This window comes from Ammospiza nelsoni, chromosome 2, assembly GCF_027579445.1.
Source record: "Ammospiza nelsoni isolate bAmmNel1 chromosome 2, bAmmNel1.pri, whole genome shotgun sequence".
In the NCBI taxonomy this organism is placed as follows: Eukaryota; Metazoa; Chordata; class Aves; order Passeriformes; family Passerellidae; genus Ammospiza; species Ammospiza nelsoni.
The window spans coordinates 101564474-101591954 of record NC_080634.1 but is presented as its reverse complement, the minus strand read 5'-3'; the positions used below and the strand labels follow the sequence as shown (position 1 = coordinate 101591954).

The following is a 27481-nucleotide window of genomic DNA, read 5'->3' as shown; positions in this document are numbered from 1 at the left end:
CTTTTGCTTTAGGAAGTCACCTTAACCCACCTTCCCCATACTTAGGAAAAAATGATTTGCATGTCCTTTCAAAATCCTACTTCTATCCACTATTTCTGCTTTTATTTCCACTATTTATTTTCATTTTTGTAGTTTATTTGATCAGCTGCTTATAACCTCTTGGTTTCCTTTGCCTGGAGCCAGGCAGATTGGTCCAACCCTGCAGTGCCCGTTCAGGTAGCGGTTCCTATGCCTAACGCTTCCTTTAGTGGCCAGCTTCTAACCCTGTGCCAGCCAAGGCTGCTGTAGCACTCACAACTGGCTGACAAAATGGCCTTAGGGCTTGAGCTGGGTTATCCTCCCCAGAGAAATGGCAGGTTTATTTATTTGCATCTTCACCCTGGAAGGAGCTCAGAGTAACATCTGTTGTAAAAGTATCGAGAGTTGCCCAAGTGGGCTCGAGCCGTCACCTTGTTGTATCTTACTCTCCTGTATTTTGTTCTCTTCCACCAGCTGATCTACATGATGGCTACTACATATAACTATGCTGTTTTGAAGTTTAAGAGTCGGGAAGATTGCTGCACTAAATTCTAAATTGTATAAGCCCAGTAAAAAGCTGCATTGCGTAGCTTGAAATACCACTGACACCCTAGACTAAAAGTCTAGCTTTTGGATTTTGTTACAGTAATTGTAAATAGCTTCAGTAAGCATCGTTTAGCTTATCAGATTAATGAAATGACTTCTTGTATATGAACTATGATGTGGATGAGATCTGGCTATTTTTTCATGTTGAGAGGATTCAGTTACTGTAGGGGTGTTTATAAAGCATCCTTCTGAAAAAGGGATGTTTTCATTTCAGGTCTCCACTTGATTTCTGACAGTCATCTCAAACAAATACTGGAACAGTTCAGGGTCAGATGCATTAATTTATTCTTTGCCATGAACACCAAATACAAATGCCCCTAAGCATGCAAAATATATATGGTGTGAAAGAAAGGAATAATAAAGTAGTGCCAGTCTATGCTGGCAGAGGTCAGAAGCCCAGGTATTATGAATTAATTTTCTTGTATTTCCAAGTGATTCCATGGATGATTAAATCAGTTATTTTCTCTCACTCTTAAGTGCGTGCCAAATGATACTCTTTCTCTAAGAAAATAAATCCTTGTCTTAGCTCTGCGTAAAACAATCACATTCTTTCTTTTGGACCCTGAACTAGTAAGAAACAGCATATAAATAGCTTCTGCTCTTGTATGGCTGCACTTTAGTAACTGATTTCTCAGTAGCCAGATCTCAAAATGTAAGTATGACTGCACAGGAAGCAAAACCATGCATAGATCACAGGGACCTTTTCACAGTGTTGGGGGGAAAAAGAAGGAGAAGTGAATCAATGTTTTCAGATGTAGATGTTTTTGCATGAAGTATGGGTAAAAGAAGTTGGCAAGAGACGAATGCACAAACTAGAAAAACAAACACATAATAATTTAAAAAAGAGAACCGTTTGCTATACACAACTCTTCACCTGAGGTTGGACAATGGAAGTTTAAAATGTAGCTATAAAAATGCAGGATTAAGACTTCTTAACCCAGACATTGCATGCTTTTGCTTAGATTTGGATTCATGTTTTGATGTTTAATTTTTTGATGTGTTAATGTAGCCTTGTTTAAGTGAATAAAACATTCACAGTTTCAGGTTTTCTTCCAGGGGGAGGGTGGAATTCTCATCTGCTTGTTGGGGGAAAAGACCTGCCGGGCTCTGGGCTTGGATATGCATAAACACCACGACCTTAGAGAGCAGTTCTTCTGAGCACCTCGTAGTTTACAGATTCCGTATACTGCCACGTACAAAACTGTTTGTTCCTGCTTCCCCCATTCTGCATTTTAATTGACCCGTACAACTCTGTAGCTCATTTTAATACTGTTGTACTAACTTTCTCTAAATTGTGAATAACCAACTGAATTATTAGCATGCCAAAATCTGGAGATCTTTGAAAAATAGCCTCTGTGCTTGTTTTAATAACAGAATGCTTATTAACGTAGAATAACTATTTTTTATGGTTGTTGTTTTAAAGAGCGTCTATTAATCTGACTAGCAGCTTGCTTTGCCTCTTGACATGCTCACTCGCCATCATGCTCACCCTTCTCTTCCAGATCCACTTCCTCATGATACTGTCTTCTAACTGGGCCTACTTAAAGGATGCAAGCAAAATGCAGGCCTACCAAGATATCAAAGCAAAAGAAGAGCAGGAGCTTCAGGATATCCAGTCTCGGTCAAAAGAGCAACTCAATTCTTACACATAAATGTTTGCCACAATAATTCAGCAGAAGAGTTCTGTAGCTCTGACAAATCAGCAAATAGCTGCTCTGCAGTACAGATGTATGTCTAGCAAACGAAATTAGAGAGAAGTGTAAAAGCTTCACATTCCAGCTCCTGGAAAACTTTTTTAGGGAAATCATCCCATTGGTAATCTTCCATCCTTTCTAAAAGAGAATGGAGGGTTTATTCCAGGCATTTTAAAAGGCAACACTTTACAAAAAGTGACCAATTATTCTTCTTCTTCTCAAATTATTCTTCTTTGAGACTTGGTGTTTAACATTTGACTTGTTTTGGAGCATGACGCCCTGCACAAGCCGGTGGCGGGTGCCCCGGCCGAGCAGGCAGTGATCTGTGCAGACCTCAGGCAGTGCAGGGTGTGTGAGTGAGCACTCCCAAAGGAACCCGTGCCCAGCTGGGATTCCTGAGAGAGAGGAGCTCCTGTGTTTGTGTGTGTGTGTGTGTGTGTGTGTGATGGCACAGCTGCAGCAGCTCCCAGGTGGCGCAGGGGGGCTGTTTGGGAGCACCCACACCTGGGCCATGGGAGCAGCTGCACTCCTGTGCCACACACTGCCACCACGAAGCATCCCTGTGCTCACCTGAGGGGCGAGCAGATCTCCCAAGTTCTAATCCTTTTATTAACTATTTAATGGAATGTAGACCCCTGGATCTGGATAATGATCCCCTTCTTTGAAAATAAATGTCAGCTTTGCCTTAATATTTATTTTCTATAAATGTTGTAGCATTTATATAGTGGCAGGAGACCATTATCCTACATTTTAAGTAAGTGAAAGTGTTACCTTATTAAAATGACACTGATCTGACAATTCCAAATGAGCGGATGGGAAAGTTTGCAGAGTTTTACACAAACAATAAAATTTGCAGCCATAAAAATAATACAGGATGTCCACCTTTCTCTATCTTGGTGCTTAGCAAATTTATAGTCAGTGCTTATGTGTTTTCCTTTTTACAAATTAATTAGCACACTAAGAAAACGTGGTGTTCAGAAAAAAAAAAAACAAACAAACTGGTGCCATTTTAAAGTCATTTCCCATAGAAGTCTGCCTTCTAATTAATGTTTTTTTTCAGAAGCATTCAGTGATATCTTGAGTATTAGTGATGGTATATTTGGTGTTTGTTCTATATGATATATATATATATATATATATAAATGTTGGGGGGGGGAAAAGTAAAAATACATCATTCATTTGAAAAAATTAAATATTCAAGTCATACCCCTGCTAAGCTGACGTGTGGTTTGGTAGTTTTGACTGTTTGCTGAATATACATCAAAGGAAGCACAAATTCCTTCAAATCAGTATTAAGAGAAAAGGCATTTTTTGGGGGGTATTAACTTCAAATATAATTTCTTTTGTTAACTATTGAAGTCTAATTTGACAGTTTCAAAAAAGGGGCAAAGTTGATTGATGTAGAGCAAATATGACAAAATAGCCTAGTGTATGTTCTTACCTGTTGCATGAAGGAGACATTTCTACAGCAATGCAGGTGATGTTCTAGCCCAGTGTTTGCATAAGGGTAATAATGGAGGCAGTGTCTTAAAGCCTAATTCTTTTCTAATTCAGTGTAGCTATTACTGGGAGTTTTTGAAGTTTTGTTTAAGTAGTCTAATATTTTTATGTAAAGAGCATTAAATTTTGCTATGTATAAATTTTTGTAACCTAACAGTGAATCAATATTTTCTATCAGTGCCAAGGGCTTCCTGTAGTTACATCCAAGTGTTAAAATAAATATTTGTAGATAATAGACAACACTTGTGTATGCTTATTTGAACCCAGACCTACAGCTACTCCATGGCAGTGCATCTCTAGGCTTTATGTCTCTATCTGAGGTGAAACACGTTCTGTTCCAGAGCTCCCTGCCCTCCTGCATGGGCAGGGCAGCTTTGCAGTTGCAGCTGCAGCAGCAGCTGTGTGCAGCATGCAGTAGTGGTAGTTGTTCCAGGCCAGCATAATGCAACAAGCACTACCCCATCCCAACATCCAGAAATTCTAAGTCACTCAAACATTCTGTAAAGGCCAGAGTGGCTGCAATAGCAAATTAGCAGTATGCAAAATCAGAGTAACAACCACAGCACATTTTAGCTCCATTTCAAAAAGCAAAGCTTGTATCTGTCACGGTTTTGGTACATTGTGTTTAAACATCCAGCAAATTTAAGACAGAACTTTGGTTTTTTGCCCCTAAATTCTGTCAAACTTGGCTTCATGTTCTTGTAGTTAGGTCAAGATGAGCAGCCTCAAATGCAGTGCAAGTTGTAATATATGCTGCCACCCAAACTTACTTCATTGATAAAAACTACTGTATTTTATACTGTAAATAAAGTTTAATGATCTTGCCTATAATCTACCTACAAAATACAAAGCTTAAATAAAGATGAATTAAATAGCATTTTTATTTTAATCTCTCCATTCTGGGCTGGTTAATACCAACGAGGTGATACATGAGAGGGGCTGCTTTTGAAAGTGGCTCCTGCCCCTGCTGTGCAGCAGAAGGGACACCTTATTTTGGGTCTGTCACACTCAGTGCTCCAAAGCTGTGTGAGCCAAGTGCCTCCACGGGACACCTCTAAATCAGGTGACGATGAGGGAATTTTTTCTGCCTTTCATCCACACTTTGAACCATTTGCAGAGGGGACTGGGGGACGGGGGTTGGCAAAACTGACAAAGTTTAGAGGAATTTAGTGCCAACACACATCTACCCAAACATACTGATCAGTTTCTGTTCCCTGCTTTGTTCTTTCTCTCACCCCACCCAAGGGCTTCCTCCTGGATTAGTAACACACCAGGACTCCCTGTTTGAAATGAGTGACTGAAGTGATGAAACAGATCAAAATCAGCTTTATTAATTTATAATTACACAACCTGCAGTGTTGGTGCCTAACATTTATTAAAGGCACAAAACGACTTTAAAAATATCTTTCTCATAATAATAATAATAAAAAATTTAAAAATCAGTAGTTATTGTTCACCAGAAGCTTTCATCCACGTCTCCATGAGAAATGTCTGCAAGACTATATTGATTATAGGAGGGAGGAAAATAAAGTGGTATGAGTTAATGTAGTTTATCTTAAATCTTAAGTTCTGTTTTAAAATGAGTATTAAGAGACTGCCTTTGCTGTTTCAGTGAACTGCTGGCAATAAAACCAACCCTAAAGCAGGAGGATTTGGGCCTTCATTAACTGAAAGGCATCACCTCAAAAAGCAGAATGAACTTCTGTAGTGCTCACCAAGTGAAAACAACACAACTGGTGCCAATTCAGGAGCAGCAGGGTAGGGTCTGTTACATTTAACAGCACAGACAATATTGAATCATTACTATGGTTATAGTGAACCTTTATGGGTTTTTTTTTCCTAATTGCTCCATATTTTTTGCTTATTTTCAATTCTACATCTTGGAATAAACTGAAAGATTTGGAGGAGGATTGTTTGCTTTTTCTCTTGCAAGCAACTAAAACACTCATCTGTATTTATCAATGCCTAGAGAAAACCAGAGGAAATGCCTGGGCTGTTGTGACTCAGTGCAGGCAGACAAAATCTCTGAATGAAGCATCTTAAAAATCCACAATGCTACTGAGGAATCAAAGCTAGAAGCAGACTATGGTGAGGTGCAGCACAGACAAACCTTTACCCAGGGTGTCGTCACCCAAGAACAATCCCTCAAACTCCAGCTCTCTGTGAAAAAGTTGTGAGTGCCACAACTACTGAAACAGATCATAAAGTGCAGCTCTCAGATGTGTCACATACAGTGCTTAACTTGCATGTACAAGAATTGGAAGGATCTTCAATTTTTCTGACACGATTGCTTTTGATTAATAATTTATTTGGGTTTCTAAGGAGGCAGATGTTTCTTAACATAATTAATACTAAACCTATTAAAACTATATATTAGTTATATTATTATTATTATTTGTTAATATGGAGTACTAGAAGTGATTAATACATGAACCTTACCTGTCATCATTTTCAGTAGATAGAAGTCCTTCTGAGGGTGACCCTTCTCTTATTTCTTCTTTTTTTGAATCCTGGTAACCAAGAGGAAAATACACTTTCTCTAACCAGTTCTAATGTCAAAGTGATCTAATAATAGTATCTACATTTTTAAGGCTCATAACTGAAAATAAAAATATTCCAAAGGACCAGCCCTATTTCCACAAATGCTACACTGGATCTAGAATAGTAACACTTAGGAAATTTAGATTGGGATCATGTCTGAACAAAAGCACCCTGCATTCCTTCACTGAAGTCATGTCCACCCATACCTCTTCCTTAACAGTCTGATTTTCCATTTTGCCAGAATAAATTCTGTTGTGTTACAGGAACACAACCTGACATGTGTAGCTTCAAACTGTATTTAAACACAGTTTAAGCTAAAAATTGAGGACTTTAAAATATTGTCCTAGAACATTAAAAACCAAGTTAACAAATCCCCCACCCAGAGGACACCAGTAACCCTTACAGAATAAAGTTTTCTGTGTTTTTTCTTTGGATCATCACACTTTTCCAATACAAATCCAAACACTCTGCTCTGCAGATTGCTACATAAAGTTTGTAAGTGAAGAAAAAATTAAATGTGAAAATTGTTTTCATTCTAAGCATGCCTAGCAAGACACAAATTTGGCCAATAATATTTTTGGGACCATGTTTTGAGAATAATCACCTTGTTTGCCAGTTCCTGCTCTCTGCTCTGCTGAATTATTCTCATATATTTTTCTAATGGATTGGAAGGAGGATCCTTTACATTATTTTCAGCAGCAGTGCTACCATGCTCAGATTTTACTCCCTCTTTGTCTTCTCTTTCTTCATCTGTTTTCATTGAGTCTTGGATATGCTTTAAGACACAAAAATAAAAATAAATACTGATTAGAAAAATACATTTCTGCCTTACTACCTGCAATACCTGCAGAATTTCACGTTAAACTCAGTAAAACACACCAGTCTAAACAGTATTAAACAGGACCTAAAAATCCAGAACACTAAACACTGAGGGTTTAAGCTCAAAGGGATTTAAGCAAACTCAAGGTCTCCTTATACCCTCTGCTTCCCAGAGTACCCTGGAAGTCCTGACAGATGGACATGAACATATTGTGGTGGTGTCCCCACCTGCAGTGGCCACACCACAGAGACAGCAAATGTTCAGCTTGTTCCAACAGCATGGTGACAGTGGCCATTAAATTGTATCTTCCAGTTACATGAGGCAGGGAAGGAAAGGCATCTGTTTCCAGTGAAAAAGTCACTTGGCATAAGGAGACACTCTAGTGAGACTGGTTAATCACACAAGTACAAAAAATAACTTAGCCTCTACTACTTTCACTTTATGAAATAAAAATCTACTTTTAACCAAGTAACATAACAACCCTAAAATGCAAGCCACTACAAGGCTGCATCACTGTCAGAAATTAAATTACTACCTCTTCATTAAGCTTCTCCACTTCTTTTTGCTCGTTTTCCAAAGCTTCCTGTTGTTCTTTCTCTTTTCTTTCTTCTCCTGCTTTCCTTTCTTCTTCTAAGTTTTGCTCAACTTCTCTGTTCTGTTCTTCAATCTGCCTTTGATCCAGCACTGCTGTGAAAAATTATGCCAACATCTGTAATTTGATTTATGTAGTTCAGTAATCATTACAAGAGCATATAAATCAGTACCAGGTTCCTGTATAATGTTAACAGCAAATGAAAACCAACTGCATATACTGTTTGTACATACACTGAACTTACTCTTGGGTATGGGCTAATGTGTTTTCCCACCTCCAAACATTTCCTAGTCTGATAAATGTCTCACCAAGAGTTAAAGAGTAGAGCCAAAGTACAGGCCAGAGATTTGACAGATCTGTGCACTTCTCATTCCTTTCCTGGCTATTCTTATTAAACAAACCTTTATTATCCATGTTACTGTATTCTTTCCCCCTCTGCAATGTGGTTGGATACAATTCTTTAAAAAGCAAAGTATTTGAAATCCCTTGGAAAATTATTGCCGGACATGCTGCTGATATGACCAATGTATTTAAAAAGCTGTGTACAAAGAACAGCATTAGATAGCAATGAGATGGGCAAATTAAGGACTGGGAATCATGAGAAGCTAGAAAGCCCTTCTCTAAAATAAAAAGAATCATAATGTTTGCATCTAGAACAATGACAAAAGCAGTATATGCTGACTATATATGAGATATTATTCTCATCTAGCCAAAGAATTAAAACTGCATTGTGATAATAAAGTTCACCAACAGAGTCAAGAATAAATTTTTTAAAATCCAGACAAGCAGTACATAAAATTCTTCAAAACATTAAATGTCTCATTCCTATCAAAAGCAGGAAAAATACCCTAAAGCAAATTATATATATAATTATAATATATAATATATTTATATTATATATATATAATATATAACATAATATATATAAATATAATATTAAAAACCCGATAATATATATAAATATATATAAATATAAAATTACCCTAAAGAAAAAATAATCATCTTACAAAGAGGCTGGATGGGGGGGTGGGATGGGTGGCAAGAATGTTTAAATTAAAAGCAAATTTAACTAAAGCCAGGATGAAAAACGTCATCCTCATGCAAAAAAGCAAAGGAAAACACTCCTTTCTCCTTATTACAGAAATGGCACTTTCTGGAAAATTTTTCAACCACACCAGCCTACATACCTACAGACTCTTAAATATTTGTCTTTCTGTGTTACACATTTGACATTTTAAAAGGGTACTTTCTTTTGTGTCTGAACTCACTCAAGTCCTGCAGTGAAGTGGCTGCTGCTGGCACAGGGGCTGTGACACAGTTTCCATCCACAATGTCCCCAGATGGATGCAAGACATCACTTTCACACTCCTCTGGTATGTCCCCCTGATCTGGAGAAGAAATGTGAACAATGGCTCCTTTATTTTGTAATTGCAAAAGTGGAGCACAGCAATGGACAGAGAGTGTGGGAATGGCTAAATTAGAACACAAAAATATCAGCACTAATTGAGCATTTTCCCTTCAACTTGATCATCTCCCTGAGAATTAAGAATTATCATAGGCTGTACTTGCTTCCTTAATTACAGAATTGTTAGTTTTGAAATTAGCTATTGGAACACATTTGTTTATAAAGCCAAAACTGTAGAAATATACAACAGAAACCCAAGATGTTTTCATTTCTTTACAAAATCAAGATACAAGTAACAGAAAAATTGTCTATCCAAGTTCAGCTCATAGTTTTTATGCATACAAAAATAATCTTTAACTATCTGGTCACACACTCTTTAATGGGGTCTTTGCCTTCTTCAGTGCACAGGATGGATGCTGCTAACTCAGATATTCTACATTACACTATCTTTTCCCTGTGCAAGGTTGGATCTGAATTCACAAAAACACAATTACTGTCCTTCCTCTTTGACCATTGCTGTGATACAGAACTGCTTTTAAATTACTGATTTGCAAATATGCTGTCTGCTATTACCTCACTTGATGGGAGACAGAAAAAAAGAGCTAAAACAAGATGTGGGTATTATCTCTAGATAGCCAACCTGAAATACACAGGACTGTTCTCCCAAGCACTTGGTCTAACATAGCACAGATACTCTATATATCTCTAAGTTTTGGGTAAAGCTTTAGAAAACATCAATTTTCATCCTTTATATACTAGCAATGTCTCAAGCTTTTTTTTTTCCACATAATAATAAAACCGAAATATTTTACATGAAAAAACTCAAGTCAACCAAACTGATCAGCCTCTTTCTCTCTGAACTCTCTGAAAAATTGTCCCTCTAAATTTCTTTAAATTAAAACTCTTTTAAAAGAACTGTAGATGAAAGCATAACAGAAAATTTCTGTCAAGCTGTCCTTCTAAGTTAGGAGAATGTTTTCAGTTTCTTACCAAAGCAAGAGGAATTCCTACCTGCTTCACCTAGGAAAATAAATTCTATATATGGGGTGTTTTGTAAGACCAAAATAATGGGCTATCACACTCAAAAGAAAATCTATTCTGTTTTGCTGCTCTCTCTTAATTATAAAGCTATCAACAACAACATTATTTCCATATGAGGCACCAATAAGCATCAGGTGTGTTTAAATTTTAAAAAATCCTTTCATAAACTTGTCCCAGTTAAATATTACTTCTAACTTCAAAATGACTGCTAACAACATAAACAAACAAAGAAACCCAAACCAGAACCATTAATAGTAAAAAACATGTCAAATTAACTACTCTGCAAAGGAGGAAAAAGGTAATTCTGTACACTTCCACTCCCTTTTTAAGGATAGACAGCAAGAGATGCATTATTCCCTTAAGCACACCACCCAGTTGCTGCCAAAATAATCTGCTGATCTTTTCTTTCTAGAACTCACTCACAGTAGGACTAAAAGATTTCCATATTTTCTGGTATCTCCTTTAAGTCATTGGTTTTTTACTGTTATCAACTTCATCCTTCACTAAATCTTTTTCGGTATTTACTTCTTAGATTTTACTTTCTTACCCACCTCTCCCTGCAATTTCTCCTGAGCCACCTCCTCCCCTTTTCAGCCAATCTGATTTCCTCCTACATACTGAGATTGTTTCTTGATGCAGGCTCACCCAACTAAAGTACTGTTGATTGAGTAATCATCAGCATTTGTGAACTCTTACAGACTGACCACCACACATCAGCAAATGATTCATTAGCACCTTACCTGGGCACAGCATCCACTCTGCCCTACTTGCCAAGAAATGCCAGTCTGTTTTCATTTGTAATAAAATAAAAGTGAAATATGTAATGTATTCCCAAAAGTCTCCCATACAAAATTTAACAAATAAATATAAGTCTAATTAAAATGTGAGATGAGTAGAAACCATTAGTGGCTACAGGCTTGGTTCATATTCAAATAATGCATTTAAAGCTTATAAAAGAAATAAATGAGAGAAATCAAACCAGCTGAGTAATGAGTAAAGCTTCACATAAATGCACAGATGAGGCATTATCTTCTGCCAGTTATCACTAAACACTATCAGCACATCTGCTATTTAAACAAACATCTTTTTTGGTTGCTTGCTTTTAAAATACTGAAAACCATATTCTCAGAGGGTCAGGAGAGTGAGCAAGGGCTCCACTCCATCTTCCATATGATCTAACCACAGCCAAAAGAATAAGCCAGTCTGAAAACACTCACACCAGACAGAATCACTGGTTTCAATGAAAATACCCCAAACTCTCCCAGCAACAACCACAATCTCTTCACCACCTATGAGCTGAGTTACACCACACAATGCCACATGTCCACCAAGCCTCAGGACTTTACAGACCTCATGAAATCTGCAAATAGGAAGGGGTACCTGGCTGTTCACATCTTCCTCATTGACAACTTCATTTACTTTAAACTCACAGTTTCATGGGAGATAAGGCTGCTAAGGTTCAACATTAGGATGTCACTCAAAACTAAGTAAGGTCTGTAACTGCTTGTATTTCCCACTCCATATACAAATGGCTATAAAGGACATCAAGTTTGATTACCCTCTTCTTTCTACACTACCTTACTTACATCAAAGATTTATGAAAACTGACCCTGCAGCATACAGAGAGAAGAAAACATTTTATAGCCTGCAATCAACAGAGAGAAGAAATGCAAATAAATGGAGTACTGACCTCAGAGGAAAAAAAAGGAACAAAATTCAGGTTTCAGTAACTGAACCACATGTTCCAAAACTACTCTTATGCTGATTAACTGCATAAGAGTTCCTTTGATTAACTGCAAGAGTTCCTTCTTCCCACATTTACATGCAACCTAAAGGAACTTCTATTTCCCACTACTATTTAAGCCTCAGTTACTGAAGGAAGAATCAAGAGTGCAAGCAATAGCTACAGAAACCTATCTTTAGACTTATAACCTGGTTCTAATTTATGCAGCAAATATAATAAAGCCTCAATTTAGTTCACATACTAATATACTTTTCTGTTTAAAAAAATTTATACACAATTTTAAAACATTCCAAAGCAACCATCAGACCTACAGTATTAATCAGAACAAGGTTATGCAAGATTTCTGAACAAATTTATGTTACAAATTTCAGAACCAACTCAATTTAATGTCTGCTTATTACTACATACACTTACCTAAAAATGCAAGAATGAAGAAATTTAATACCCCATCATCTGAGACATTGGTTTTCCCTAATTCCAAAATCAATCAGAAATTTTTCTCTCCAACTAGAGGCATAAAACTATGAAGACAGTTATCCTATACTGTTAAACAAACTCTCTGAAATGCACCAAAACTTACCTTCAAGAGCGGAAATGTGTTCTTCAAGATCCTCATACCTTACTTTCTCTGGTTTGTGAATATCACTGAGATCTTGTTTATCTGTCTGTTGACTCTGAAGTCTGAAAAAAATAAGGAAGAATATAAATAAATTAATAATTATAAATGCTGAACTTCTAAGCAAATAGCCATCTGAAATTCACTCACATGCTAAGCAACAGACTAAACCAAACCTAAAATCCATGAAACTTTCTGACTCAAATTTATGGTATTCAATCCACTTCTCTAACTTTTACCAAAAGTCCACTGCATTTCCCTTCAGCCTTTCCCCAAGGTCTTTACATGACATAATTTTATTACATTAAAACAAAATAAAAAGACAAAGAAAAAAGATAAAAAAGGAGAAATACAATGAATTGTGACAGTCAACTGAAACTAAGAAATTTGCCTCTTTAAGCTTTGTGTTGCAGTTTAATTCCCATTTTGATGTCATCTTAACAGATGTATTGGAAATGTATTAGGATTAGATGTCTGGCAAAACAAGAGATGCAGGGTTCTATCAAAATGGGGTTAGTGCCCTCATTCTAAATCCCCGTTTATCTCATCACAAAGATAATGTGAAAGAACAATGTCTCCCACGTGACCCAGCTACTAAACTCTGACCAGAACCAGAACAGCAAAAGGAGTGCAGATCACTAATGAAATTCAGCATCAGCACTTCATAAAGGAGCTTACTTCACACCAGCTGGTGCCCTTCATAACAGCCTGTTTGTGCTTACAATTTCTAAGAAATACAGGTCTTCCATGGGGCAAAAGTGGTGAACAAACAATACAAACAATACCAAACATACCCCCAACAATGAGATTTGTTCATAAGCAAAAAGTGAATCTGGGCACAGACAAATAAATCTGCATTGCCAAAAGGATACTTCAGTGATGTCAGTGGGGCAAAACACCCTGTAAATTAAACAGGACAGAGTAAATGAAATTTCAAGTTTTGGAAATCTATTTCATGTTTTGAGTCTTTCCTTCACAGAAATGGTTAAGTGCTAAATAATTCTCAAGGGTGTGAAGTTCAAGGACATGCATGTCACTTTCTTCAATACTGTGTCCTGCAACACTGCTAGAAAGACAGAGAACCCATTGCCTCAGTAACAAACCTCAACTGGTTTCTTCAGGCCTAAACAAACAAACAAACAAAAAATTAGGTAATAATCTGCCTTATCACTTAGTCTTCCTGTCTGTGTTTACTGGTTTCCTTCATACCACTCATATCTTGTAGCATAAATAAACAAGGAGCTCCTGTAGTTGCAGAAGCAATTGCTCTTCCCCACTGACAGAGCTCTGACTTCTAACAGCTTGTCACGGATGGTCCAGCATCACATTCGCTTCTCTTGCCTTTTCAAAGAAGTTCCCATTGCCACTACAAATCTACAGGTCATAAACTAATCCCACAGTACACATCAGTGATGTGGCATTTGCCTAATAATAAGAGTAAATAACTGGAAAAGCCCACACATGCATTTCTCAAATATTTCATGTAACAGAAAACAGTCCAAGGCACATGAAATGAGAAAATACGCAACAAAAGAATGTTTTTCCTTTGAGAAAGTCTTGGGAAAGCAGCAAGTTCAAGACAATTACTGGGACCTTATACCCTTGCTTTGTCATAAGAAACCCAAGAAAGCAACAACAAACTGAAGCTGCCTTCCCAGACCCAGGTCTGTCCTCTGGAACACGACTTGCTCATACTGTTCACTCTCCAAGCAGGATGAAGTCTGCAAAATCCTTCAAAGTGCAGTCCCTCACAGGATTAGAGCACTTTCCCCTATCACCTTAACATGCAGGTTAACATTCAACCTCCACTTTTTAAGGTCTGTCAGAGAAGTACAAGAAATCTGAGGTATAACACAGAAAATGTGAATGGGCAGGGAAAGGAGACACAGCCTCAAGGGAATACTTAAAGGAAACTGACCTCACAGTCCCTAAATATCCCAACAGCTCATTTTGCAAACAAAAAACATAAAAGCTCTTCCAAAATAACCAGATAAGAGACCCTCTCTGCATTAAATGTATGTTGAGGCCTTGATAAAAGAAAGTAAGAAAAGCCTACAAATGCCTACTAGAGCTGCCCCAGCACAAACTGTCTTTCTTCAGCCACCAAATCACGAATGATGGCTAGCAGGCTAAGGACAATTCAGCTGTCTCTTCTGTGGAAAAAAATCTTAAAAGTTAAATCCTAGAGCTGCTTCTGAAGACCCATATTCAAGATACTTAGTTTTGGAGAGTGGAGGCAACACTGGCCATTTAGACCAGAACTCCAGACATGGAAATAGGAGATACAGAGACGGAAGAGAAGCCATTCTAATGCAGCCTAATTTTGTCAAGTTATTCATTTACCTTTAAATGATCTTAAATAAAAAAACAAGGAAAAGAGAAGAGTTGTGTACCCATCCCATTCCCACATGCAAAGAAGACTGGAAAATCCTACTTTGAAAACAGGCACATGAACAAGCTCTTCAGAGAGAGAAAAGAAGTAATAAATTCAGCATTACAGCTTGTTAATGAATGAAATGAGAATGTAGAATTGCCTTGATTTAAATTCTCAAACAGGAAGCAGAAATTCAAATGCTTGAATTAGCAAAAGCTCATCAGTCAGGTCACAGATGTGAAAAATAGAGACAATGGCTTTGCTCAGAGCAAAGCGTTTCACTTTTTTTATAACTAGGTTCCACTTGAGGCATGATATTTAAAATGGAAATCCTTATTCATCTTTAGAAAAGTTTTCACTTATAAAATCAATGTCTTGCTTGATTTGTAAAAGCAGCTACCACTGTGAGCAATTAGATAAATGTTTCTTTAAAAAGCAGGTTAAAATGTTGCTTTGTAAACAATGTTACCTGATTTTCTGGCCATGACTGGATGGCGAGGAAGGAACAGACTCAGAAGATGAAAGCAAACATCGCTTTGAAATAGGAGAAAGAACCTGGTCAGCACTCTGCTGTGAAGAGGTAAAGGATGAGCTCTTGATGCTCTCTGCAGAATAAAAATTCCACAATTTGTATTAGCTAATTGTGCTACTATTTCTCAGACAAGGTTGTACAACACATGCATTATTGGTTCAATGTGCACAGACCTAGGAAGGAAAACAGTCAAATGCATGAGGTAGTTTAAAGGAAAATAAAAAACTGCATAATCCTTGCACTTGCAGATTATGCACTAGAACAGCTGTTGGATCTGCAACTGTAAGTATTTTAGAGGAGAACATACTTCCTTTCACTCTCCATTCTCCAGAGACAGGTGCTGACAACTGAGCAGCACTTAACCTCACTTAAAGGAAACACCAATCCAGACTCACATGCATGGGATCTTCTACCTCTTTAAATTTACCCTGAATTGTTCAGACTAGTATTTCCAACAGCACCAAAAAGCTCCACAGAAGCTTCCAGAATGACTTAAGAGTTTTCTAGCAAAACCACACCTGGTGCTTCATCCATCTTTAGCAGAAAAGAATGCATATACACCATTATAAAAGCACTCCTCAGAAGACTCATGAGGGAGAAGTGACATCTCAGTGGGGAAGCAATCTAAGTGGGAGCTGACAAATCCCACTAACAGCATTGAAGGTAACCTTAATATCCTCTCACCCAGCTTCAGCCTGGTTTCCTAGACTCCACACCACTCCATTTCTGTAACTCCTGAGTCAGGTAATGCACTCCTTTGTTATTCAATTATTACCCCTCTCCAGAACCAGTCAGTTTTGTGCATTAAGCAAAGAACAGATCCAATGGGAAAAAAAAGAGATCTACCGTCCTGTAACTAGCTTCTGAAAAGTACTAAGACAGGACAGATTGTTCATGTTATGCACACAACTATAGTTTTAACATTTCATAATTTTTCAACAAAACTCTAGTGTTATGAAAGATTTTGCCTGTGTGCAGTGCTAAACAAATAGTCTGTGGGAATTTTATATAGAAGCTGACAGAGAGAACTTACAACATGGAAAATTGCTTTGGAAGTTGAAGTCTCAAAGATGTTTTTAGTAACATCTAAGAGTATGATACTCTACATCCAGAAACATGCAGGGACAGCCACCATCAATTAGTGTTTGTAACCTGTTTCTAACAGTGCCCACTACCAAAGAAAACTAAACTAAAATTGAAAAAGGAGAATACTTGTATCTTACTGCTGGCAACACCCATCCCAACCTTTCTCCAATCAATACTTTTTTGGATGATCCTGACAGAGAAGTTGTATTCCTGCATCTGTGCTTGCTCTCACAGAAGCAATGAATTACACAACTTACTCGTGGTATGAAAAAGTGTTTAATTTTATTTCCTTTCAATGTCAGGGGATTCTGAGGTCTTCGAAACAGTAATCAGTTGATCCCTTTTCACCTTCTTCACATCAGTCATTGTTTTCCAGATTTCCCACAGCCACCCTTCTTTCAAACTAAGCTGCCCTTGTATTTAACCTTCCTTCATGGAGCAGTTGGTCATTATCTTTTTTTTTGTTACTGTCTCTTTTTTTAATTGTATTAAATCCACTTTGAGCCAGGGTGACAATAATTGTGTCACTCAAGAAGCAGATGTACTGCAGATTTGAAACAACAGATTGGTTTTTTACATTTTGTTTCTATTTTGCTTGCTTTTCTAAATACTGTCCTTAAAAAAAAGACTAAGCAATTATTAGAAACTGTGACATTAATAGCAAATGAAATTTTTTCAAAACTAGATCCTTTCTCCTTACAATTGCTAAGAAGTATTTTATAAAGATGTCACAAAAAGAACAAACAAAAGGAAATCTGGACCTTTCAGACTGGAAAGCTCGATTTAAGAGAAGCTAAAGACATCTTCTGCCACACACTTTAACTACAACAGTTAAATGAAAGGTTAGAAATATAGGAGGGTTAAGAAACTACAATATGTTCAAAGTTTTACTTAATAGCAAGTTTTGAATTAAACTCTGTATATCATGAAGTTACACCTGTAGGGATATATATGGTGTAGTCTTCTCTTGAAAGCTCCCTTTCAGTTGAGGGACTGTAAACATGCTTCTCCAGTCCTTGTTTCCAGGAAGAAGCAATACTCCAAGCAGCTGCTATGTTCTGTCTCCTGCAAAATCACATCTCCTGCATCTTAGCAAATAACGAGTTCATGACTAACACTGCTAAATCTTTCTGTTTCCAGAGCACAAGAGGAACAGTAAGCAAAACCCATTACTGCACCCCATTAACAATTGAGACTTACCATCTGGAATTTTCTTGTTACTGAGGTCTTTCTTTGGTTTGGAAATGGGAGTGGAGGAAAGGCGCCTGGAAGATGCTCCTCTGCGTGGTGGCGTGAAGGAAGTTTCATAGATATCAACCTGCCCAGTTCTTTTGATGTGCTCCTCGCCTCTGGGACTGCCCAGGGGGGAATGTGGGCAGCTGGGATTATGCTCTAGCAGTTCCTGCTGGGCAGTCAAAGGGTTGCTACCAAGAGGACACTGCAGAATTAAAGGAGGCTGCATCTTGCTTGGTGTTCTGCTGGCAGCTGCACTCAGCATGACTCTGTGCTGGTAACTCCTGTAGGCTTCCTCCAAGAACTCGGCCTCCTTCTCCAGCTCCTTCACCCTGGCGCGGGCCTGCGCGATGCACTCCAGGTCAGAGTCCGGGGAGGCGCCGCGCGGCCCTGGCACGGCGCTGGCCGTCCCCACATCAGGCCTGGGCAGCTGCAGGTGACAGCCAGGCCCTGGCACAGTGCTGGCCATCCCCACATTGGGCAGGAGTGGTTTCCTTGGGAATGCACCATCCACGTAAATGTCGTGGGGCACCAGCTTGTCCCCCGTCCTGTCTCCCAGGAAGTCGAGGACGGAGCGGTCGACGAGCGACGGCTTTGGGTTCCGATACACCTCATTCTCCAGAGCTAAACGGCAGCAAGAGCAATAAGTGACACTAAAGCAGGGAGGGAGACCCACAGCAAAGCAAAAATAGTAAAACATGGCATTTAAATTCCAATTTGATCAAAATTATTCTACCACGCAATTGGCTTACATTTTGAGAATTTAATGGTTTAATTGAAATTGATTTAATGTATTTTTAATGCAGCTTCAAAGCTGCAAATTACTGCTATTCTTAAAATATATAATTCTTCCACGTAAAACCACCATTAATTTAAAAAATAACATTGTAGAGTACATAGTTATGTTTAAGTAAATAAACAAACATGAAAACATTACCACTTTTGACACGTTAGATCTTATCATGCTGGTAAAGTCTAAGGAACACAGGGCATGCAACAAGTCTTACCATTTTCCCTTTATTTAAATAAAAAAGTAATTTTGGAGAAAAACAACACAGGACATAGAAAATGTTTTGTTTTTTTCATTAAAAGTACTCTAAAATTGTCAATTAAATTGAGTGTTTTGGGGCAGTCAGCTTCCATACACTTCCATGCTTCAACAAGTCCAAAAAACCAATCTGCTGTATCTTTCAGCAAATTTACAGCCTTGTTTTTATTCTACACAAATGGTTCTTCAATGACTTCATTAACTGTGATGTAAAATGAATGTTCCTACAGTACTTTCAGTCATTTAATTAAACTATGTATTTGCTATTTTCATAAAACAAATTCCAAATGGTACCGATAAGTATACCATAAATGTACATGTAAGTCTAGTGAATATATGAAATGCAAAATATTGCATATACTGAGCTATGAGACATGTATGTAATGCATAATCATTGCAGAATTGAATTACATATTTTTACATTAAATACACATACTAACCCTTTTATTGATAGTACTTGATATTAACAAACTGACAGACAGGCATCTTTAAAAGAACATTTCTTCAGCAGACTGAATTGCTTTATGTAAGTGCCCATGTTTCTAATGCTCTTAGATAAGTTAAGCATAAGTTAGGCAAAAGTTATTAGACTTGACTAAAACTGTTTAAGAGTTAGACCTAAATTTCTGAGGTACAAAACAAAATTTCAAACTGATTATTTTTATTATGAACATTCAAGAATCAAAACATTAAAACACACATTGCCTGCCGGAAAATGTTGTTTATGTTACCAGCAAACATTAATGGCCTTATACTGAGGAAAAACAGACAATAAAAATATGCAAATGCTCAGGGAGGAGTATTTTTCTTCTTCTGCTAGGTTTGTTTTCTGAAAGAAGGTTAAAATGAGTCTTCTTTATTAAACTGGGCTTTAAATAGATTTTGATTTTAAACTTTAAAACTTACTCCCTGGTGATGTGCTGGCTCTACACAATTGCAGTCTTTTTAAGCTTCTGGAACTTCTTTCATTTGTCCTTCATAAAGGACTGCTCTGATGTAAGATACAAACCTGCCTGTGTTTGCTTCACTTGCAGTTTCAGCTCTTCAACCTGCATATTTAACTTCCTGACAGTAGCTTCAGAGTCTAACAGCTGGGCCTTTAACTGGGCACAACGCTCAATCTATAGGAAATCAAGAGAAAAACAAAAACCATCATAATTCAAACAACAAGAATAATCTCAACTAGCTGAATACTTGGTTTCTAAATGTTTTTCAGGTCCAGTCAGATCATATATACCTAGTATCCTACTGAAAGTCAGCACTGACAATTTGGTGACTTGGTAAGACTTGGTAATGTTGGGTTGGCTTTATTTTTGGTGTGGTGATATTTTGTTTTCTTTAGAGTTAGTTGTATATATAAAAATAAGCACTGTACAAACAACCCTTGTAACTGCATGCCAAATGGCCTGCACAGGCAGATGGGTAATTGTGAAAGAGACGACAGGAAGAAGAAAAGATTCAAATCATTTTGAAAGAATAATTTACCTCACTTTGTAGCTGTTTTTCCAACATATGCTTATGACTTTCATATTCATCCAGCATCAATTTTGTAGAATGCTCCACTCTCCTCAGCTCCACTTGGCAGGCCAGGTACTCTGCTGAGGGCTGGGACAGCTCTACCCCAAAAGGGAAACACCAGACACTGAGACAAAGAGTAACAAGTGTGCACTTTGCTACATGATACCCCATGAACATGTAAAGCTGATTTGATTTTAGGAACATAACAAGGCTTTGTCTGAATAAGTACTTGGAGATATTTTTCTTCTTCCTTTTACAAAGGACCAAAATCTTCATTGGTGTAGTCCTTTAAGAACTAGACCCAGACTATCCTACACTGGAAGAAAAATACATATCCTTATCTTATCTTACATAACTGCACACACATCTCTACTCTCCTGTACTCTGAAATGCACATTAAAAATACTTTATTTACTACTGTAGTCAGGCAAGCACTTCAATAACAATGCCATGTTCTTTTACCATGATTAACCATACTCATGCAATGGTTAGAAATATTGCACTGCTTTTTTCAGAGGGTCAAAGGGATATCCTTCCAAATTACAGCTACCACTTAATTCAGGATTTCCCCCATACAGACACAAAAAAGAAAATAAACTTGTGCCAAGGACTGCTCAGCCACTAGCATGGGCTTCATGCTGACTACTAGCAAACATAATACAAAGAAAGCATTTTAATGAAAATTTACTTCTAAACAAATACTTGTAGAGAAACATAAACAAGAAAATAACTAAATAATTCACACTGACTGTCTCGAAGATGCTGGTTTTCACTCCGAGTCTCATTCAACTGTTGCCTAAGTAGTTTATTCTGCACTTGGAGCTCCACTTTTTCCTCCTTTAGCAGAGGGTAGTCTGATACCTCTTTCAGTTTTTCTGTCAACAAATTATTCTGTTTATTTGCCAACAGAACCTGGGCCTTCACTGACTCCAAGTCCAGCTGCAGACAAAGAACAGTTTAGAAGCTTATGAACTGCTGTACTACTCAACAATTATTTTAATTTAACTTTTTTTTTATTTTATTTGTAACATACCTGAACTGCACCAATTAGAATACAGGATTCTTTAAATTCATATTTACAATTACCTCAAGCTCTTTGGCACGTGATACAGCTTGCTTGAGTTCCTCCTTTTTTGAATTAACAGCAATGGCTTCTTCTTGCAAAAGCATAGCTTTCTCTGCAGGGAGGATTACAAATGCTGAATTAAAATTAGTAGAGTATTACAGCAAAAAACTGTATCAGCAGAAAACAGTTTTAAGCTGCTAAGCCCAAAATTCAATTTAATTTAAGACATAAAAAAGACTGTCATATACATGCCTTCAAAATTAACTAAATCATGATGTATATACAAATGTATTCACATGCATAAACACATTAAGAATTAAGTAAATCAAATTCATATGCCTGTGATACATCATTTCTTACACATCCCTAACTTTAAAGTCTAACCCTGTTATCTGTTCTGCTCTCTTCCACAAGCTCCAATTAAACATTTTGTGCACAATAAATGTAGAAACTGGCAACTGTGCCAGCGTCCAGTTAAAGCCTGAATGAGCCAGTAGGACTTCCAAAGGAAATGGGACACTGAAAAACCAAGAATGCTTTGCAGCCTCGGTGCAAAGCAGCAGTTTATGATTCCCACTGCATTCTGAACAGCAACAAGTTGCTGAAATGCCACTGTTGCTGAATGTCACCTGTTCTGATGGCTCTTCTGTCCCTTATACTGATGTTCCTGAACATCAGGACTGCTCAGGAACAGTAGTGGTTTAGTATATGACAGCTCTAGAGATAAACAGGTACTTTATCAATCTCAGACAGGTTACCTTTATTTCTTTTCTCATCTTCAGTAACTTTATTGGTTCTGGCTATGTGTTCTTCTTTTAATTCAAGCTGGTATCTAGAAACAAAAAAGATTATGTACTCCCAAAGGATATGTGTGCACACATGGCACGGGCATTTTGTGTTAACTCCATTCTTCGCCAAATTAAACTATAATCCCACAATTATTTATTAACAAAATTAACTATCACAGAGCCACCAAAAGGGTTGTAAAGGGCCCTGCCAATCATCTCATTCCACCACCTCCTCAAAAAGCCAGACTACTGCCACCTGTACAGCAGGGCAGACGTGGCTCTTCCTAGCCAAGTCTTGAAAACCTTAAAGGGCATATATCCACCATCTCCCTAGATGATCTGCAGCAGTGCTGCATTACTCTCCTTATAGATTTTCTCCTTATGCCCAAGCTAAGTCTCCCAAGCCACAACTTCCAGCCCCTTCCATATGAACTCAGAGGTCACATTTGGGAGTCCAACTCAAATGGACTATCCTGGCAGACTTTACCAAGTTTTCCAGTTTCTTCACGACCTTTTAGAACTGGGGAGCCCAAACCTGGGCATGGCATTCCCAGCATGGTTTCCCCAGTACCTTTCAAGGGACAATAAGTTCTCTCAGTCTGCTGGCCATGCTGCTTCTAATCTTACCCATCATACTGTTTTGCCTTATTTGTCAGAGCATGCTGCTGGCTCATAGTCAACCTGGCATTCACTGTAACTCATCCACCTCCTCTTCAGAAATGCAGCTCCTCAGTCAACTATTCTCTCCATTTATACAACCTCACAGGGCTATTCTGCCCCAAGCACTGAGCTTTACCATTTTCTTTGTTAAAATTCCTAAGATTTGCACTGGCACAATTCCCAACTTTGTCAAAATCTGCCTGAACTGAAACTCTGTCACTCATTGTAGAAATGATTCCTCTTAATTAAGGGTCATGTTCAAAGCTGAGGATGCCCTGTGCCCATATGCAGATGAAGGTGTTGGACAGTAAGGGCCCCAGAACTGGCCCCAGGGATTCTGTGCACACCACCAGTCACCAGCCAGACTCTGAGCACTGCCCAGGTACACCACCATTCATAGCCCACTAGTTCTCCAACAGTGCCATTCCACTGAACTGGAATTTAGAGGAGCTAAGAAAGCTCAGCATTCTACATGACCAGGACATAATTATAAATGGTTTCAGATATAGACAAATCCATCCTCCTGCATTTCTGCAAAGTGGTCCAGACCACTCAGATCCTTCTCCCAAATATGGCATTTAATGTTTACTGCAAAAATGAAAAGATTGATTTGCTAGCAAGCATCACTACTTCTGTATAAGAAACAGTAGTCTTTAATATTTTTCATCAATGATTTGGGTCAAAAGGACATGGATTTTGTATTTCTAGGCACCTGCAGCATGCCTTAAAATATTTTGTATGTAGATAAAATAAGCAAAGCAGCAGTTTATCCTTAAAATGCTATGCTTCTCCTCATGTACTAAAAGGACTTTGCAACCACTATTTGTAACTAGCTGTAAGGTGAGTCAATTAGTTGCATTTCACTGGTTTCTAACAAAATCATCAAATGCCAAGGGATTATTTTTACCGAAACCTACTATCAACATCTTTGCTCTTTAATTTAAAGACCTTAAAACACAGATAATACTGGCTTGCAATAAAAGTAATGATTCATCAGTTGCTTGCTTTAACAGCCTGAGACAGGTTCACAACATCCAAGAGCTCTTGTCTGCATTGAAATATCGAGGAACCCTTCAAGTGACCAAGGTACCACAAGGAAGTGCTATAGCAAAGTTAGGATATACCCACTGCAACACCCCACAAGAAGCCACCGATGACTGCCAATTCCTTAAGACCAGGTTCAGACAGAAGGTAACCAGTAAGAGAGAGATCTCTATCACAGAATCCCTCTTCAGAACTGGGTAGGGGCAAAGGTAAGAGCCAGTCTGTCTGTACAATGGACTAGTATGCCTCTCACCCCTTTTCTTGTAACATCTCTTTAATGCTGATTTCCCTTTCATGCCTCTTCTGCAATCATAAAAAGCTCACTTCTTTTAACTGTGGTGAAAGGAAGTAACTGCTTCAGATCCTCTTGTCTAAATATACAAGCTAATGTCAGATCTCTTTTCCAGATACTGACACAGAATTTAAACTACAGCAACAATATAATCAATAACCAAAAGAGAATTCTTTTCTATAGTAAACTTACTAGCAAATAGCTAAGCAGTAATGCAAAAGATTCAATCTCACTAAAACAAAAACATAAGTGCACATTTTCAAAGTCCTTGCTTTGCTATGCTTTTCTAAATACATCCTATAGAATTTATGACTCTGTTTTCATAAGAAATATTATGTGTCCTACTAGAGACAAAAAAAATTACTTTAAGAGCTCTGTCTTCAGCTTTTGGTCATATGTCTCCTCTATGTTCTTCACAGCAACCTCACGACGCCGAAGTGCATCTTCTATAGCTTTATTTTTCTCCTCCTGAACTTTCTGGGTGCTGAAATATCCAGAAATATACAGACAATGACCAGTTATAAAGTCAAAGCTTTAGTCTGGGATTCCGTTTCTTTTTCAAAGTAACAGTTATAGACATCAAAGGGCAACATGCTTGTTTGGAATACTGTTGCAATTTGAAATCACCATCAGACTGCCACTGCAGTTCATTAAGAACATGGTGATGTTACAAAACTAAATTGCCCTATTTAAAATTCAGTAGCAATCAATTATGCAGCTATCCCGGGTTAACCCTGGCTAAGTTTCCCACAGCAAACACACTTCAGAGGAAAGAGCTGAATAGCTGAGCATGCTATTCTATCAGCACCCTCTGCTGGGTGGATAAAAAACCCCAAGTTTTTGTTAGCAGGATACTCTTTTCACTATGAAAACCAGATGATAAAGTAACAACATTAAGTAGCATTGAAGGTTTGGCCAAAAATTGATTAGTTACTTCTTTTTTATTTAACTAAAGAAAACAGATCTTGCTAAGGACAAATAATTAAAAAAAAAAAATTAATCCCAAAACATAGGACTAATAAGCAAAATATTCATGTGTAGATCTTATGAGTGTTAGGGTTACATACTGTGTTGTTTGGGGGTTTGATTTTTTTTAATTTAAGCACTTGAAGTAAACACCTGGTTCCTTGCCTGCAAAGTAATGCTGAACTGTTTTGGTTGGATGAGGCAAAATAGAAAAAACCAGAAACATCTTTTTGTATGGGGCATCCCTGCTAATAGAGACAGTATACAATACTGCTAAAAATGTAAAATTCTGGGATATATTATCTATATCAACATCACAGAAGCAGAAACATCTTAAGGCAAGTTTTGCAGAAGCATCATTTAGCATTGTACGTATCCACACATTGTAAATATCCTTTAGCAACTTACATTTCAAATGCCTCCATCCTTTGCTTCAGTTCTGCCTCCCTGGTCCTTATGGCTTCAATATCTTTCAATAGACTTTGTCTCTGAGCATACACTTCCTTTGCTTCTATCTGCACCACAAAACATCATCCTTAGTTTTGCTTCACTGTAAAACTTCATTTACTGTCTAACACACTCAAACTTTAAAGGATCTTCTTCAGGGACTGACTGATATTACTCCCATACATACTATTTATATAGTCATTACATGAAATAACATCTGGAATAAATCTGAAATATCTTTTTTAAATTCCCTTTCTACTTTCACTCAAGAGTAAAAATGTTTTAGATGGAGTCACTTCTGACTACCCATAAACAGTCTTCCTTTAAGAAATAGCATTGATTAAAACTTAGGTAAAAGTAATTTTTTTTTTTAATTGCAGGATAAACATGTTCAAACACTTGACTTTTTTTTTTAATAAACAAGTTTTGTATGTTCTTCACAAAGCTGTAGTTGAAGAAACAAATACCAAAACCCACTGATAAAACATGACTTAAGAGCAAAACTGAGTAAACCAACAGCCTTTCAATTTTTGCAGTTTAATTTACAGGATTCATAAAAAATTGTAAAAGGGATTCTCCAAGTGCTGAACATATTAACACCAAAACCCACATATCTCCCTATTAGTAACAATGGGGTTTTTTGCCCTTAAGCAGAAAAGACGTTACTTCTCTCAAAAAACCCCAAAAAAAAGTCTAAGAAGAAAACTGTGCTTTTGTCATATGGACCCTTATATCAACTTTGAAAGCCATGTGCATTTGAACAGTGCTGACAGATTTAGCTGCAGCTCCTGGTACAAAAAGTAAACCAGTTTTTCAAGCCACATTTCCTAGACCTAAAGTCATTATAGTGAAGGGTTAAATGACCTGACATCCTGAATGTAAATATACCTGAACTCTGTTAAAAGAATCCCCAGGGAATTGAAACAAAGCTCTCAGTGAGTGCAGAGGCTGACAAAAGAAATCAAATATTTATACAAAATACTTGACAGATACATTGATCTAGTCATTAGTAGGGGTTTTTTAATTACTGAATTAATTTCATGCCCACAGAAGAAGACTGATTGCATAACATAGATGTTTTCTTGTCAGCTTCAAATACATAACCATGAAATAAATTCATGGCATGGTGATAAAATATTTAATATTATAGTAATTTATATAGAGACCTGCACAACTGCTTTGTTAACCAATACCCCATGTTCTCAGGGGAAAAAAAGAGACAAACAAAACCATAATGCCACCACACCAAAGCAAAAATACAGTTAGCATTTGTGGATAAATATTATTTGGATATGAAGGTCTACTGCAGATAGCAGGGAGGTAGCAAGGCAAACAGGCAACAGAAGAGCAAACAAACTATTCTTTCAAAAACTGAGAAGTAACAGCCTGAGACTGGGATAAGCAGTTGAGAACTACACACAAATTATTGTGTGCTGTAGTAACAGTTACTACCCTGGCAAAACACCAAGAGTTAACAGCCCAGAGGAGTAACTCATCAACACAAAAGTGTTCAAAACAATGAAATGAGATGCTAGCTTACAGTAAAGATGGTGGCTATTCATAACATTCAATATATAAAACCAAACAGAAACATCATATCTGTACCATATGAGCTATTTATTCCATTTAGGTTAGAGGCGTCTGAGCAGCTAAAAGAACTTAAGAGTGTAACTAAAAGCTATGTTCAACTTTCTGTGAAAAAAACCCCAGTGATCTGAATTCAGAAAAATTATTGAAACAGAATTAAAACTATTTATTACATTTAGATCCCAGCTTGCAGAACTGTTCCTTTTCCAGCCACTTCTACTTAGATGTTTAACCATACTCATTCTTGCAGTTGCTAAATGCAT

The 27481-nt window shown here is 37.5% G+C and overlaps 2 protein-coding genes across 9 annotated transcripts in view; one reads left to right on the top strand and one right to left on the bottom strand.

Annotated features, from left to right (window-relative positions):
- Positions 1–4695, top strand: part of GPM6B (glycoprotein M6B) — a 106252-nt gene extending 101557 nt beyond the window's left edge. For 4 of the 7 annotated variants that reach the window (XM_059466526.1, XM_059466523.1, XM_059466524.1 and 1 more), the window contains one exon: positions 2127–4695. In XM_059466526.1, coding sequence (XP_059322509.1) covers positions 2127–2276 — 150 coding nt within the window. In that variant the 3' untranslated portion in view covers positions 2277–4695. Of the gene's footprint in view, positions 1–492 lie in introns of all 7 variants that reach the window. The other 3 variants (XM_059466525.1, XM_059466529.1, XM_059466527.1) reach the window with 1 other exon arrangement.
- A 437-nt stretch (positions 4696–5132) lies between these two features.
- OFD1 (OFD1 centriole and centriolar satellite protein) overlaps positions 5133–27481 on the bottom strand; it is a 29542-nt gene continuing 7193 nt past the window's right edge. The window contains exons 8-22 of one of the 2 annotated variants that reach the window (XM_059466514.1): positions 25593–25699; positions 24583–24702; positions 22193–22266; positions 21455–21546; positions 21118–21307; positions 20336–20466; positions 19860–19971; positions 17770–18426; positions 15421–15556; positions 12542–12642; positions 9040–9159; positions 7715–7866; positions 6964–7134; positions 6258–6328; positions 5133–5317 (exon numbers count right to left, since the gene is read on the bottom strand). In XM_059466514.1, coding sequence (XP_059322497.1) covers positions 5272–5317; positions 6258–6328; positions 6964–7134; positions 7715–7866; positions 9040–9159; positions 12542–12642; positions 15421–15556; positions 17770–18426; positions 19860–19971; positions 20336–20466; positions 21118–21307; positions 21455–21546; positions 22193–22266; positions 24583–24702; positions 25593–25699 — 2280 coding nt within the window. In that variant the 3' untranslated portion in view covers positions 5133–5271. The remainder of the gene's footprint in view (positions 5318–6257; positions 6329–6963; positions 7135–7714; positions 7867–9039; positions 9160–12541; positions 12643–15420; positions 15557–17769; positions 18427–19859; positions 19972–20335; positions 20467–21117; positions 21308–21454; positions 21547–22192; positions 22267–24582; positions 24703–25592; positions 25700–27481) is intronic. The other variant, XM_059466515.1, reaches the window with a different exon arrangement.